This window comes from Anopheles maculipalpis, chromosome 2RL (genome assembly GCF_943734695.1).
Source record: "Anopheles maculipalpis chromosome 2RL, idAnoMacuDA_375_x, whole genome shotgun sequence".
NCBI lineage: Eukaryota > Metazoa > Arthropoda > Insecta > Diptera > Culicidae > Anopheles > Anopheles maculipalpis.
Window position 1 is genome coordinate 95,518,004 of NC_064871.1, and position 13,309 is coordinate 95,531,312.

Genomic DNA, 13,309 nt, shown 5'->3' on the forward strand with positions numbered 1-13,309 from the left:
CTGGGTATCCGTCAGTTTTAGGTCACTTTTATTAGACTTCAAGGACTCCTGTCCAAGGACATTTAGCCCGCGGGATGACTTTATCAGCAGGAGAGTGCACTGTTGTGTTTACTTTTTTTTTCGCAAACTGTTGTACTTTCTCATTTCATCATTTGCGAGACTAACGAACAGTATTTATTGTCCAGCCACATTCTCCGAGCACAATCACAAGGTACTGTTCACTTGAACCAAACTGATTTGTTATCAAAATGATGCACAACTTTCCTAAAAACCAGTACCCCGAACGTGCACGCCTTTATTTTCATTTCCACGTTTTGACAATTGTCACTGACAACACAACTTCAGTGGTGGGGGTTGAGCGAACAGGAAAACAACAACCACGATTCGGGATATTTTCCCACTGTCAAAAGAAGGGTCGTTTTTCACCTTCCGGAAAATATCCCTCCACGGATACGGTGCATGCGCACAACCTGGGGAGTGCATTTTCCAACAGATGATTTTGCTCGTTCTGTAAACAAATCCACGTTCTCACCAAGGGTTCGCTTTCGGGAGTGGTGAATACAGTTGTGTTGTTTGCCAAAGACCACGTGGTAACATCGAAGACGTTTGAAATAGTCAAATATTTGCTTATGTATCAGCTGCCCATGAAAAATGTCTTTCGAGAAGCAATTTATTGCAAAATATAATTTTCGACAGTAGCATTACGCTTTTACGCACTCGGTTGGACAATCAGCTTCGTCGCAGATTTCACATACATCCTGCTTGTCTACTTCGTACACCTTAATGGCATTGAAATCTGCAACAACAAAAAACGAGGGACTATTAGTAAGCCACACACAACCACGCTTGTCTTTCGTGCACTCACTTGGATTGTAATAATCGTACACAACCACATGTGCCGGACGTTTCAGTGCCACTTTGAACCGTCTGTAGGCCGTCACGGTGAAGCAGTTCTGCTCTACACCCATGTTGTTGTAATACACAACCACCGATGTGCCACCGTACCGTAACTCGATGTTCTGTAAATGATTGGTGACCGTCAATTCTAATAGCAAGCATGTGCGCTTCGCTCAGTCATCTTACCTCAATGGGATTAATCGTCGTCTGCTCAGTAATCGGATTCCGATCGACAACATACCCGCTTGGGAAGTTCACCTCAATAAGCGCCATATTCGAACGACTATCAGCTAACTTCGGTATGAAGCTGGCACACACCCTCATCTTCAGCTCATACTCTGAGCCCGTGTTCTGCTTCTCCAGCTCGAGCTTGAACCGATTCGCAAAGTTGACCAGATTTAGGCTGTACTGATAGATGACCTGCAGCAATCCAAACCCAATACCACCAACGTTCACTTCCAGCGACCGAGTGTCCTCCGGTATGTCCTCGTAGTTGGTAATGTTAACGTCCTGCGAGTTGATGTGGAAGTATCGCGTCGACCGCTTATACTTCAGCTGTATCGTGTAGTCGTTTCTTGAAGGGGAGATCTTTTCCGCCAACTTGGTCAATGCCTTCAGCCCCACGAACGTGTCCTGAGTGCGCGGGAAGCTGCCGGTAACGTACCGCTGGTTCACCAACCAGCGCATCACCGGTATGCCGTCCAGATACTTTTCCGCTATCACAAACGACAGCAGCGCGTACGCGGTCGTTTCAATGCTATTATCCGTGTTCCAGTACCGCTCCGTGCCGTTGCCAATGACGGTCGACTTGTCGACGAGCCTTTTAAATGCCAAAGTCTTCTTACTGTGCCCATTCAACATTAGCGCATAGGTCGCAATGGACAGATCGTAAGGATTGTCGATCAATTCGATCCGACCGCTAAGATAAGCCATTGCATTTTGGATCACAACCGCGTGCTTCACTTTGGCGTTTTCGTTCTCCAGTAGTGCCGTCAGTACGTACGATGTCAGCGCGATACCATTGCGCAGACCGCCCTGCATGTCTTTGTGGATCACGGAACCGACCTCATCGAAACGGCCCGAACTGTGCTGCTTAGAAGCAAGCCAATCGTACGCTCGTTCTACCATACCTGCATCCACTTCGCTTATGTACTTCGATGCAGTTTGCATCGATTTGGCTACGAAGGCGGTCAGGAAGACGCTGCCACCATTCTGCCAAACACCAAATGAACCGTCCGCCTGACGATAGCGCATCTGGTTCTGATAGCCCTGCCGCAGCAGATTCGTTGCTTTGTCAATCAGACTCTGCTCCTTCGACCCGGTAGCATGCAGGTAGTCAAGCACCACGATGTTCGGTACGAACCTTACCATATTCTGTTCTCCACAACCAGATGGGACAGCAAGCAGGTTGTCCAAGTTTTTAATTACTGTGGTCAGCAGATTGGCTACAGATACAGAGATATGGTAAACTATAGCGTCAACTATCAACCTCTACAGAGTCATTAGCCATTGTACTTACGATTCAGCTGGAACTCAATCTTTTTCGATCCATTATCAGCCTTCTTGTTAATGTCTAGGTTCATCAAGAAGGTAGTATTGGAGTACGTATCGAAGCAGAAGAATCGTGATTCCATCCTTGGCTGCACCAAGCTTTCTGGCATGACCCGAATCACCTTTTCCAGTGCGTCCGTTTCCAACCCAAGCATGATGGAGGCCTTCACCCGTACTGCCATCTCGCCAAGCTTTCGTGCCTTCACCAGAAACGAGACCGGTACACCTACCTTCGGTGGAACGCTGACGGATTTTGTGTAGCTGAGATCTGAACAAGAAAGGTACATTAGTTCCCCTTGAGATAGGACACAAATAGCGCCAAACCTCACCTTCTAAGGGTCGTCCAATGAATTCTGTCTGATTGGCTACGTTGTACAGCGTCACATCGGCGATATACTCTCCTCCAAGATTGTTAAACAGCGTGAACTGCAACACAACCGCTTCGCCTCGTTTGATGGAGTACGGTAGATTCTCCACAATGTAGAACGGTTGCACCGTTGTGAACTGGATCGGCTGCTTAATAATACCCAATCCATACACCGGATCAATTGAGAAGCCCGTCAAGTACCAGGATGTGGTCGTATCCGGAACTATTTCAATCATCCTCTTCGTACCCGATCGGCCAATCGTTACATTCTGCCACAGCCACGATTCCAAGAAATTTGTCCGGTACGAAACTAACTTCGTGATTGGATTGTTTACCTGCAACCCGTCACGTGCCGACTTATCGTTCGCCCCATCGAACATAATATCATCCAACGTTCTGGCAAACAGTCCCATGCTCTGTAAAGTTGGTACAAAACATTCTTACAAAAATGCATCCTACCCTGGACACTCACTGGTCCGGTCACTTACATGAATCTTGTCAAACTCGTTCTCTACAATCGCATGAAATTCGTCAAACACTTGCATTATGTCCTCCCAGAACAGATCGTGATTTTTGTTGTAGTACAGCAAACCTTTGTCGTAAGCCGCCAAACCTACGTACGCTCCCGGCCGCCCAGACATACGGAGCTCGATTTGTCGTCCTGGTTTTATTTCCTGCTCGTCGATACTTAGATCAAACTGCACGGGATGAGATTATTCGTAAGAAAAGCTAGTGTGCAGATAACTCACAAGTAATACAAATGGAACTCACATTGTTCCGCAGCTCTTCGAAATCAATGTCCACAAAGTCATACACCACGGTACGACTAGCGACGGTAGCGACAATGATTTTGGCTCTCGGAATCATCTTCTCCGTGGCGTTCAATTGTAGAGGATATTTGTTCTGCTTGTTCGGTCTCATGAAGCCCGAATCAATTATGTTTCCTTTCGACACAACGTAGTAGACGAAGAACGTCATCCGCTCGTTACACGTAACCATCAGTCGCAAAAAACGGTTCAATTTAATGCTGCAAAGAGAAAAGTGTTGAGCTGCTTTCCTTCTTTTCGGACTTAGACCAGATTTGGAGTAGTTTGATTTGACTTCATCCATAGCTGTGTTAATACTTACGAAGATTTTAGCTCCAGCTTGATGTAAGCGTTTGTCACTATGTCCACCTTGTCTACACGCTCGTAAAAGTAGAATCCATTATCATCGTTAGAAAACTGTAAAAGTAGTAAATTTCGTGGACAAGATTCACTTAATAAGAAGCATCACTACCAAACACTGCTACTTACGTTTATATCCATCCCGTCGAGACTATCGCTTGGATTGAGTTCGAGCCTTATCAAACCATTATTATCACTCGTTTCAGTTACTTCGAAATCGAGGTCGATTACCTCCACCTTGCCGGTAATACCTACAGCAGGTGTTCCGTCATGATTTCGGAACTGAAGGGCACACTTGAAGGGTAATCCCGGACGGAACTGTGGGCTATCCTTTATCAGCTCCACACGGTAATTGTATTTGTACACAGTGACGTGACTTTGTTTAACTAGCGTACGATCTACAGGAAAAAAAACATCGAAAGACATTAAACCCATTCAAACCCTTTCACTGAGCATGCTTGTTACTTGTGTACTGCTCGATGAACGTTGTCTTCACAAGTACATCCTGCTGATCTTCGTGCACTTCGAAGTGTCCTGCGTACCGGAGCGCCACTTGTCCCATACCGAATATCTCGAGCTCTTTCTTCTGGTCAAGCTTATCGTCCTCCAGGTACAGCTCCATCTTGACCACACCTTTTACAGGCTTTCCAAAGTGATAGTTGGCCGCTACCGTCAGGTTGAGACCTTGGTGTTCCTCCAAAGGAATGGTGGACGGTATCACCTCGACTTCAAACGACGACAGCACATACTCCTTCACCTCGAATGTCTTTGAAACGAGTTCTTCGCCGTCCACCAGTACCGAGATGTTCCACACGCCGAGCATGGGCGTTGGCGCGATCTGAAGATCACTCTCAAATACACCGGCGTACAGCTTTGCCGAGGACCATTTGCGAACGACATTTTTCTGAGGATCGCGGATCGACACATGAATCGTTTTAACGCGTGCCGGAGGCTTCAGCTCAGTGTCCAACACTATCACCCGAAACTGTACCGTATCTCCCGGCTTGTAAACGGGTTTATCGATCTGTATCAACCCGGATACGATCTTGTTCAGATACACCAACTCAGCCTCCTTGTGGAAGCTAAAGCCTCGCTGTCCGTCGATGGTAATTTTGTAATTCCCCGCTGATAAGTCCACGGGCATCTGCAAGAGGGCAAACGGTTAACACGCACAAAATCACACAATCGGCTATACAAAAATTCGCGCTCATCCTACATTGAAGTTGATCATCCTGTTCATGTTGCGCCGCACATCAATCATCTGCGTTATATTGAGTAAATTTCTTCCATCATCCGTTTGGCCATCTATCCGTAGCATCAGATCCACCTTGGCTTGGTGGGAGTTGAAGTTACTAATCACCAGCGTGTACTCTTGGTTGGCACGGATAAACTTAGGACCCACGACCAGTATTCTGGCACCAGAAAAAAAAGACGATGATCAGTTTCCACAGTGCAATTTATTCACGATCCACTGTAACACCACTAGAGCGTTCTTTTTGCCTACCCATGAGCAGCACCTATGAAGATTATCACCGTCAATATTCGTGACCTTATGAACTGCCACATGTTGTTCCAGCCGTTCTAGCCGTGATTTCGCGTCTACTTGGGATGCTGTCCAAGATTGAACTGAATCATGGCGCAGCTCGCATCGACTATCGTGGAAGCTGTGCCGTTAGTTGGGGAATTCCCTCGCCGTAAATGTTACGGTAAACATACGACCTGCAACAATACGGCGTGATAAGAATAAATCCCCTGTGCCTAGACGATCGGCGTAAAACTCCTATTTCACCGGCTTCTATCAAACTGCACTGATAACGTATTGTACATTTGCAACTACAGAACGCTGCACACCTTCAAAGTTTGATGCCCGAACGAGGTTTTGGAAGCTGCAAAGGATTTCTATTATTATATTATAATTATTGCGACAAAAGGTGCATCTACATGCTGATGGAGTAAGAATTTACGATAAATATCCTTTGTCTGAGAAAAAGTTTTCATTTGTCGCAATGGTTGTGCACAGAGTGAAACTTGTTCAATAATTTCTAATGGGTAACCATCAATATAAGCCTCATTTGCCATTGGAAAAGCTTTCCAAACAGATTCTTTTATTTTAATTTTATTTTTATAATTTTTTTTTCTGGGTGAGAGTTGAAGACCACGTAAAGCGAATAAAGTAAAACAACGAAGATTGTGGGTTTTCCCAAGAAGTATCAAACGTTTTGTTGAATCGCTCTGTGGCATATTTTTATAACCTTCTTCTTCACAATCTTATAGGTTCCGCGCAGGACAAACTTCGTGTGGTCGTACACCAAAGTGTTAAACTGTACAAAGACGCTATCTGTGAAAAATCGATAACATTTTTTAGATCTTAAACAATTGTCTAATTTTCTTTCATTACTGCACACCCCAAAGAAGTCTAAATTACACAACTTTTACGTTTTTTATTTTATATTCAAAACTAAAGTAATCAATCTAAATAGTACAGATCTTTGCTAACTGGCAGTTAATTGCAGTCGCTACACGTTTCTTGTGGCACCTCGTAAACTCTTATTGCTCTATACACTGTAGTAAAGAAACAAAGGGAAAGTTATTGCTTTATTTAATTTATAAACTTGAAGTACACATCAAAACTACTTACTTGTTTTATAAAAATCGTGCACAAGCACATAAGCTGGTCTTTGAAATGCTACCCGGAACAGTTTTTGCGCGGTCACTGTGAAGCAGTTCTCCTCAGGTCCCATACTTTCGTAGTATATCACCAATGATGTATAACCATACCGGTACTCTACATTCTATGTGGTAAGAGGAAATCTTAGTAAAACGAGTAAAGATAATTAAATACTGTCCATTTGTCTTACCTTAAAAGGATTCCGATTGGTAATGTCTACTATAGAATCTCTATCGACGACATACCCACTCGGAAAGTTTACCTCGACCAGTGCCAAGTCTGAGCGCGAGTGTGCCAACAGCGGTATAAAGCTGCTACACACTTTCAGTAGTAGCGTATGATCCTGATTGAAAAATTGCTTCTCGAGCGTTAGTTTAAATTGTCTGTTAATATTCCTCACATCTATCCCGTACTGGTAAGCAATCGTAAACATCCCAAACCCTCGGCCATTTACGCTAACCTTCAGCGTTCGACTGTCTCCTGTGAGCTCATCCCGAGACTGCTGATCAACCAATGTCGAGGTGATTTTGTACAACTTTCTCGTTCGGCCATGTTGAAGAATGATCGAGTAATCATTGTTTAGTGGTGATATCGCTTCCGCTAGCATGGCCAGCGCCTTCAGCCCAACAAATGTGTCCTGAGTGCGCGGAAAGCTCCCGCTTACTTTTCGACGATTGACAAGCCAACGCATCACACTGACACCATCCACGTAGCGTTTGTCGTGCACCAGACTTAGCAATCCGTACGCAGTCGTTTCAATCCCGGCCGTATCTCTCGTCCAGTACAGTTCCTTCCCGTTAGAGCCTTCCACCGACTGGGCTCTATTTATTAAGGATTTCAGCACTTCCTTCCTGAGAGTATGGCCGTCTAGCATTAGGGCGTACGTTGCAAGTGAAAGATCGTAAACGTCCTCTATTCTCTTCCAATGGTTTACAATGTACTGTACACCCTTTCGAACTACTTGCTGGTGTTTTTTGGAAGATTCCGAGTTTTCTAGGAACGCGATCATCACGTACGATGTTAGTGCTATATGGTTTCGTGATCCTCCCTGCAACGTGTGGTACGTGATCGGCGCTATTTCCTCAAACCGGCCCGAACTGTGCTGTTTTGATGCAAGCCAATCGAATGCACGATCAACCATATTCGAATCTACCTCCGATATGTACTTGGCAGCACTCCGCATCGATTTGCCCACCAGGGCAGTAACGAAGATGCTTCCCTGGGACTTGCGCCAATTGCCAAACGAACCATCGGACTGACGATACTGCATCTCAAGCTGATAGCCATTTCTTAGCAAGCCTCTCGCTTTATTTATAAGATGCGTTTCGTTCGAACCGATTGATGTTAGATAGTCCAGCACCAAGAGGTTTGGAATGAAATTGATCATACTAGGCGCACCAGAAGCGGTCGGTACGGTGAGTAGATTGTCCAGATTGTATGTCACCGGCGTGAGTAAGTTTGCTGAGGTGGTGAATACGGTAACATTAGTAGGACATTCAAACAGTTCGCGAAGGGCAGACACACTTACACGATAAGATGAACTCCAGCTTGATTGTGCTGAAGTTCGCATTCTTGAGAATATCCAACGATATGGGAAACTCTAGCGTTCCGTAACGGTCCAGATTGAAGAAACGCGATACAGAATTGGATAGAATTAAATTTTCCGGCATTACTCTAATGAACCTTTCCAGTGCGTCCGTTTCCAACCCAAGCGTGATGGAAGCCTTCACCCGTACTGCCATCTCGCCAAGCTTTCGTGCCTTCACCAGAAACGAGACCGGTACACCTACCTTCGGTGGAACGCTGACGGATTTTGTGTAGCTGAGATCTGAACAAGAAAGGTACATTAGTTCTCCTTGAGATAAGACACCAATAGCGCCAAAACTCACCTTCTAAGGGTCGTCCAATGAATTCCGTCTGATTGGCCACGTTGTACAGCGTCACATCGGCGATATACTCTCCTCCAAGATTGTTAAACAGCGTGAACTGCAACACAACCGCTTCGCCTCGTTTGATGGAGTACGGTAGATTCTCCACAATGTAGAACGGTTGCACCGTTGTGAACTGGATCGGCTGCTTAATAATACCCAATCCATACACCGGATCAATTGAGAAGCCCGTCAAGTACCAGGACGTGGTCGTATCAGGAACAGGCTCGATCATCGTCGTCGTACCCGATCGGTCAATCGTTACATTCTGCCACAGCCACGATTCCAAGAAGTTTGTCCGATACGAAACAAGCTTAGAATACGTACTTTTCGTCTCACTTCCGAATCGTGCCGATGTAGAGCTTTTTGGTGCCAGCATTTTTTCTCCGGCAACTCTTGTAAATAAGCCTATACTCTAGAAAACGATAGGAATGTTACTAATTGCAAAGCGAGAGATCCATTTTCCAAAAGCATACTCTCTTACGTGAAATGGATTAAACTCGTTCTGCCCGACGGCATGAAATTCATCAAACACCTGCATGACATCCTCCCAGAACAGATCATGCTTACCGGAGAACTCAAGCAAACCTTTATCGTACGCAGCAAGTCCAACATATGCGCTTGGGCGTCCTTTCAGCTGAAACTCGATCTCATGACCTGGTTTTATCTCCTGCTCCGCTATGTTAATTTTCAGCTGAAAACAAACAGCACAACTACGTGTCAAACATAATCCACCCATTGCGTACACTCGATTACCCACATGATTGCTCAGCTGGTTCAAATCAATCTCCAACGCGTCCCAAACCACAACTTTGTTCGACACGGTGGCAACAAGAATTTTCGCTTTTGGTATCATTTTCTCCGACACATTAATCTCGATCAAGAACTTGGTCTGTCGGTTTGGTCGCATGAAACCTGCGTCAAGTATGTTACCCCTGGCAATAACGTAGTAGACGAAAAATGTCATCCGCTCGTTGCACGTCACCAACAGTCTTAGAAGTCGGTTTAATTTAATTCTGCAAAAAAAAAACAAGAGATAGAGAGAACGAGTTCATTGACAGCAACGACTTGGTTTTTTAATAAGTTCCCATACTTACGGTGACTTCAACTCTAGCTTTATGAACGTATGTGTCATCGTTTCGACTTTGCTTATTCTCTCGCTCAAGGAGAATCCACTGTTATCGTCAGTTAGCTGTCGAGCGATATTAAAAAATACATTAAATAATCGGCACATCGAAAACCTATGCCATCTCTTACTGTTATGTCCATTTGTTCGGTGGATTCGGTAGGGTGCATGACAAGCTTGATAGTACCTGTCTTATCAGTTGTATGGATTTGCTCATGGTCTACACTGTCTCCTTCCACTTGTACCAACACGGAAATGTCTCTAGCTGGCGTACCATCATGGTAGCTCAAGATCAGATCACACTTGAAAGGAAATCCGGGACGGAACTGTTCACTTTCCTTTACCAACTTGGCTCGGTAGAGATATTTGTAGATGGAAATTGCATGCTCTTTTGTCACTGATCGGCCTAAAACAATAGAGTTCGCATTTAAGTGCCATTCTTTAAGTGTATGAACTCTTTTTTTTACCTGTGTACTGCTCGAGGAATGTCACATTTACTCGCACATCCTGCTGATCTTCGAACAGATCCAGCCTTTCTGTGAACCGTAGTTCTACTTGTCCCATACCGTATATCTCGAGCTCTTTCTTCTGGTCAAGCTTATCGTCCTCCAGGTACAGCTCCATCTTGACCACACCTTTTACCGGCTTTCCAAAGTGATAGTTGGCCGCTACCGTCAGGTTGAGACCTTGGTGTTCCTCCAAAGGAATGGTGGACGGTATCACCTCGACGTCAAACGACGACAGCACATACTCCTTCACCTCGAATGTCTTTGAAACGAGTTCTTCGCCGTCCACCAGTACCGAGATGTTCCACACGCCGAGCATGGGCGTTGGCGCGATCTGAAGATCACTCTCAAATACACCGGCGTACAGCTTTGCCGAGGACCATTTGCGAACGACATTTTTCTGAGGATCGCGGATCGACACATGAATCGTTTTAACGCGTGCCGGAGGCTTCAGCTCAGTGTCCAACACTATCACCCGAAACCGCACCTTATCGCCCGGCTTATAGACGGGTTTGTCGATCTGTATTAAGCCGGATACGGATTTGTTGAGAAACACAAGATCCTCCTCATCGTCAAAACTGAACCCGCGTAGTCCATTGATCTTCAGCTTTAAAATAACTGGGGAAGAGATAACTGGAATCTGCCATCCAAAAGGACAACTTCTTTTAAATGAATGGTACCTATTATCACCTGTTCCTGGAGCTTAAAATCGAAATCGAATCTCACTTCAAAGTTCACGATGCGATTCATGAAGCGACGCACGTCGACTTCCTTCGTGATGGAAAACACAGTCGCTCCCTTCTCGTCGTGTGCCTCAAGACGTAGCATTAGGTTCACCTTGGACGTTGTCTGATTGAAGTTACTGATTACCACCGTGTACACTTGGTTGGAGCGTACAAACTTCGGGCCCACTACCAGCACACTGCAACGGACATTGTGATCAAACAGTGTAGTTTGCTGATGACGACACTAGACGTAACATTTGCAGCTTGGAAGACAAACCTACCCCCAACAGGCGCCCAGCAGGCTTATCATTACCACTACTCGCATGTACAACGGCATGCTGACGAATTGATGATCGCACGTCCTGCGTGCAGCTGTCAGTGAATACAACTGACACCACTTTCTCATTTCCGATCGACACGGACCCGGGGAGCCGGCTCGCTTATCTCGGGGAATGCCCGCGCATTAAACATTAAGCTCAACGGGCATTGTGATTAATCGCGAGTGCGACGACGTGATTTGAGCCAGATAGCGATTGCCCCCTTCCCGTGCTAGTCGCATTTAAATAAGGCTGAAGCTAAACAGCAGCTGGTTATCGTATTCCTTCCGGACCGTGTCCCCGTACGCATCACCGAACGGATATTTGTGACGGTGTGCGGGATGCGTACACCACACTGAAACGAGATTCCGATAGGATTGGATTGGAAATCAATGCAATGAAGACAAAGTAATTGCTTGCCCGAGAGTGATCAAGTCCGACTCTTAAGCTGAGCATCAGTTTGAAGGTGATGCCGGTTTCAAGCCCCACCAGGAAGGTGCTCATCAGTGACCCATCCGGTACCAGGTGTAGAGTAGTACAAATGACACGTTGGCAGGATCAGGTAGGGTCTATTCTTGAGAAGGTTGGCTACAGCCGTAGAGCGAGCGTCCTGGAAACGGTTTGACGATCTGGTCAAGGTACATATTTCCAACATATAGCTTGAAGTGCTTTAGGTTTCTATATTAAAATGAAACACATCAATACATTTATTTTTCACATTTTGAAACACAACAAATTGTTGCTCTAAAAAGTCCTATAATCCTTTGCCGCCTTTTGCGGCGCTAAAGAAGTTTAAAAAGTTGTCGGCCAACGGTTGTAACCTTAAGGTTTTGTATAACACTTTCTACAATCGAGCTTTTCTAATAAAACCATTTAAAGCGCAAAAATTATTTAATCAAACGGTACACAATTTTGTCCAAAGGCCTTAGCCCCGGCTCCACACTCCGCCAGGATTAGGGAGCATATTTTGAAACCATCATCGCAATATGATGGCAACCCTACCGAAGCACACCTGGTCACACAATTAGCCTCAACCGCTCAGTGGCCCTCAATTAAAACGAGATAGACTGGGTGCCTTATTTGTCCGCCCAGAAAACACATGATGAACGGCCTATCGGTTGGGGTATTTAATTAAAATCATTTGCAACGCATCTCTTAACGCAATCACCGTATCTCCTGCTCGTTGAAGCATCTCCCCACACCAAGGGCCGAGCTTTTGGTTTTGGATTAGTTTATTATTGTGCAGCTCATAAGAATAGCATCCATCAAGCTTTGTTGGCGAAGGTAATGAAGCTAGAGCTCGTATTATGTGGTGGTACGCTTGATGAAAATTGCTCCTGAAACAGTACGTGTCTTGTATAAAAAAAAAACTATCTGCTATGAGCTGCAATTAGTTTATTTTGGCCATTTAAATTAAAACCGTTCCAGCTGGTTTGCGTATTCCGGCTTCGTACTTTTAAAATATTCAATTTAACTTTACCCATTTCTTACAGAACTGTCTCTTCCGTCACTGTGCATTCCACCACAACAACCGCTGGATGTTCTTTTTCCATCTCATTCACACACGGTGCACGGAGTGGCTCAATCCGTCCGGGATTGAACGGGATGATGCTCCATTGCCGGCACTAGTTCGACATGTTCGTTATGTTAAAATTAAAAGCAAACATGAAATCGAACGGGGAACGGGAAAAATTATAATCAAACAAATCACACTTTTTGCTCGCGCTGTCATACCTGGAACGTACGAGGACGACACATGTGGCATGTGGATTTGCTTGTGCCATGTATATCCCTGCTCCACTTTTGTCCATCAGCAACACATGCCCGGGTCCTGGAGAAGGCAGGATGGTATGCTAAGCTGACATTTTCATCAGACCAATTGTCGCTGCTCATCCACTAGCATGGCGCAGCCATTTATCGAACGGACCGATGACGAGCGCACACAAGTCGAAACGTGCATGATGGAGGTCAAAATGGGAGGCCCAATATGCATACGATGCTTTGGGGAAATGGTTTCGATTTTTGTGCGCTCATGAGAGCGCTTACTATTTTACGTGA

The 13,309-nt window shown here is 45.3% G+C and overlaps 2 protein-coding genes across 2 annotated transcripts; both read right to left on the reverse strand.

Moving 5' to 3' along the window:
* Positions 1–701: 701 nt before the first annotated feature.
* Positions 702–5,634, reverse strand: LOC126567678 (CD109 antigen-like). The gene is made up of 12 exons (XM_050223895.1): positions 5,486–5,634; positions 5,198–5,393; positions 4,447–5,125; positions 4,111–4,379; positions 3,944–4,038; positions 3,587–3,842; positions 3,304–3,513; positions 2,778–3,231; positions 2,417–2,716; positions 1,084–2,342; positions 866–1,019; positions 702–796 (listed from the first exon to the last, which is right to left on the reverse strand). Exons 1-12 carry the CDS (start codon positions 5,545–5,547, stop codon positions 702–704), a joined length of 4,029 nt encoding a protein of 1,342 aa, XP_050079852.1. The 5' UTR covers positions 5,548–5,634.
* Positions 5,635–6,484: 850 nt separating this feature from the next.
* Positions 6,485–11,271, reverse strand: LOC126567679 (CD109 antigen-like). Its single transcript, XM_050223896.1, has 12 exons — positions 11,216–11,271; positions 10,936–11,131; positions 10,171–10,849; positions 9,835–10,109; positions 9,675–9,769; positions 9,338–9,593; positions 9,062–9,271; positions 8,539–8,992; positions 8,178–8,477; positions 6,840–8,110; positions 6,620–6,773; positions 6,485–6,543 (listed from the first exon to the last, which is right to left on the reverse strand). The coding sequence occupies exons 1-12, from the start codon at positions 11,269–11,271 to the stop codon at positions 6,485–6,487; spliced, it is 4,005 nt and encodes a 1,334-aa protein (XP_050079853.1).
* Positions 11,272–13,309: the final 2,038 nt, after the last annotated feature.

What these genes read in the sequence shown, in the direction of transcription:
- LOC126567678 (XM_050223895.1), bottom strand. Translation starts at nt 5,547, where the DNA reads ATGTGGCAGTTCATAAGGTCACGAATATTGACGGTGATAATCTTCATA. An exon ending in ACAGGATGATCAACTTCAAT is followed by an intron (nt 5,126 to 5,197) that starts GTAGGATGAGCG and finishes GCCCTCTTGCAG; the next exon opens with ATGCCCGTGGACTTATCAGC. An exon ending in ACGAGTTTGACAAGATTCAT is followed by an intron (nt 3,232 to 3,303) that starts GTAAGTGACCGG and finishes CCAACTTTACAG; the next exon opens with AGCATGGGACTGTTTGCCAG.
- LOC126567679 (XM_050223896.1), bottom strand. Translation starts at nt 11,271, where the DNA reads ATGCCGTTGTACATGCGAGTAGTGGTAATGATAAGCCTGCTGGGCGCC. An exon ending in TGAACCAGCTGAGCAATCAT is followed by an intron (nt 9,272 to 9,337) that starts GTGGGTAATCGA and finishes GTTTGTTTTCAG; the next exon opens with CTGAAAATTAACATAGCGGA. An exon ending in CCAATCGGAATCCTTTTAAG is followed by an intron (nt 6,774 to 6,839) that starts GTAAGACAAATG and finishes CTTACCACATAG; the next exon opens with AATGTAGAGTACCGGTATGG.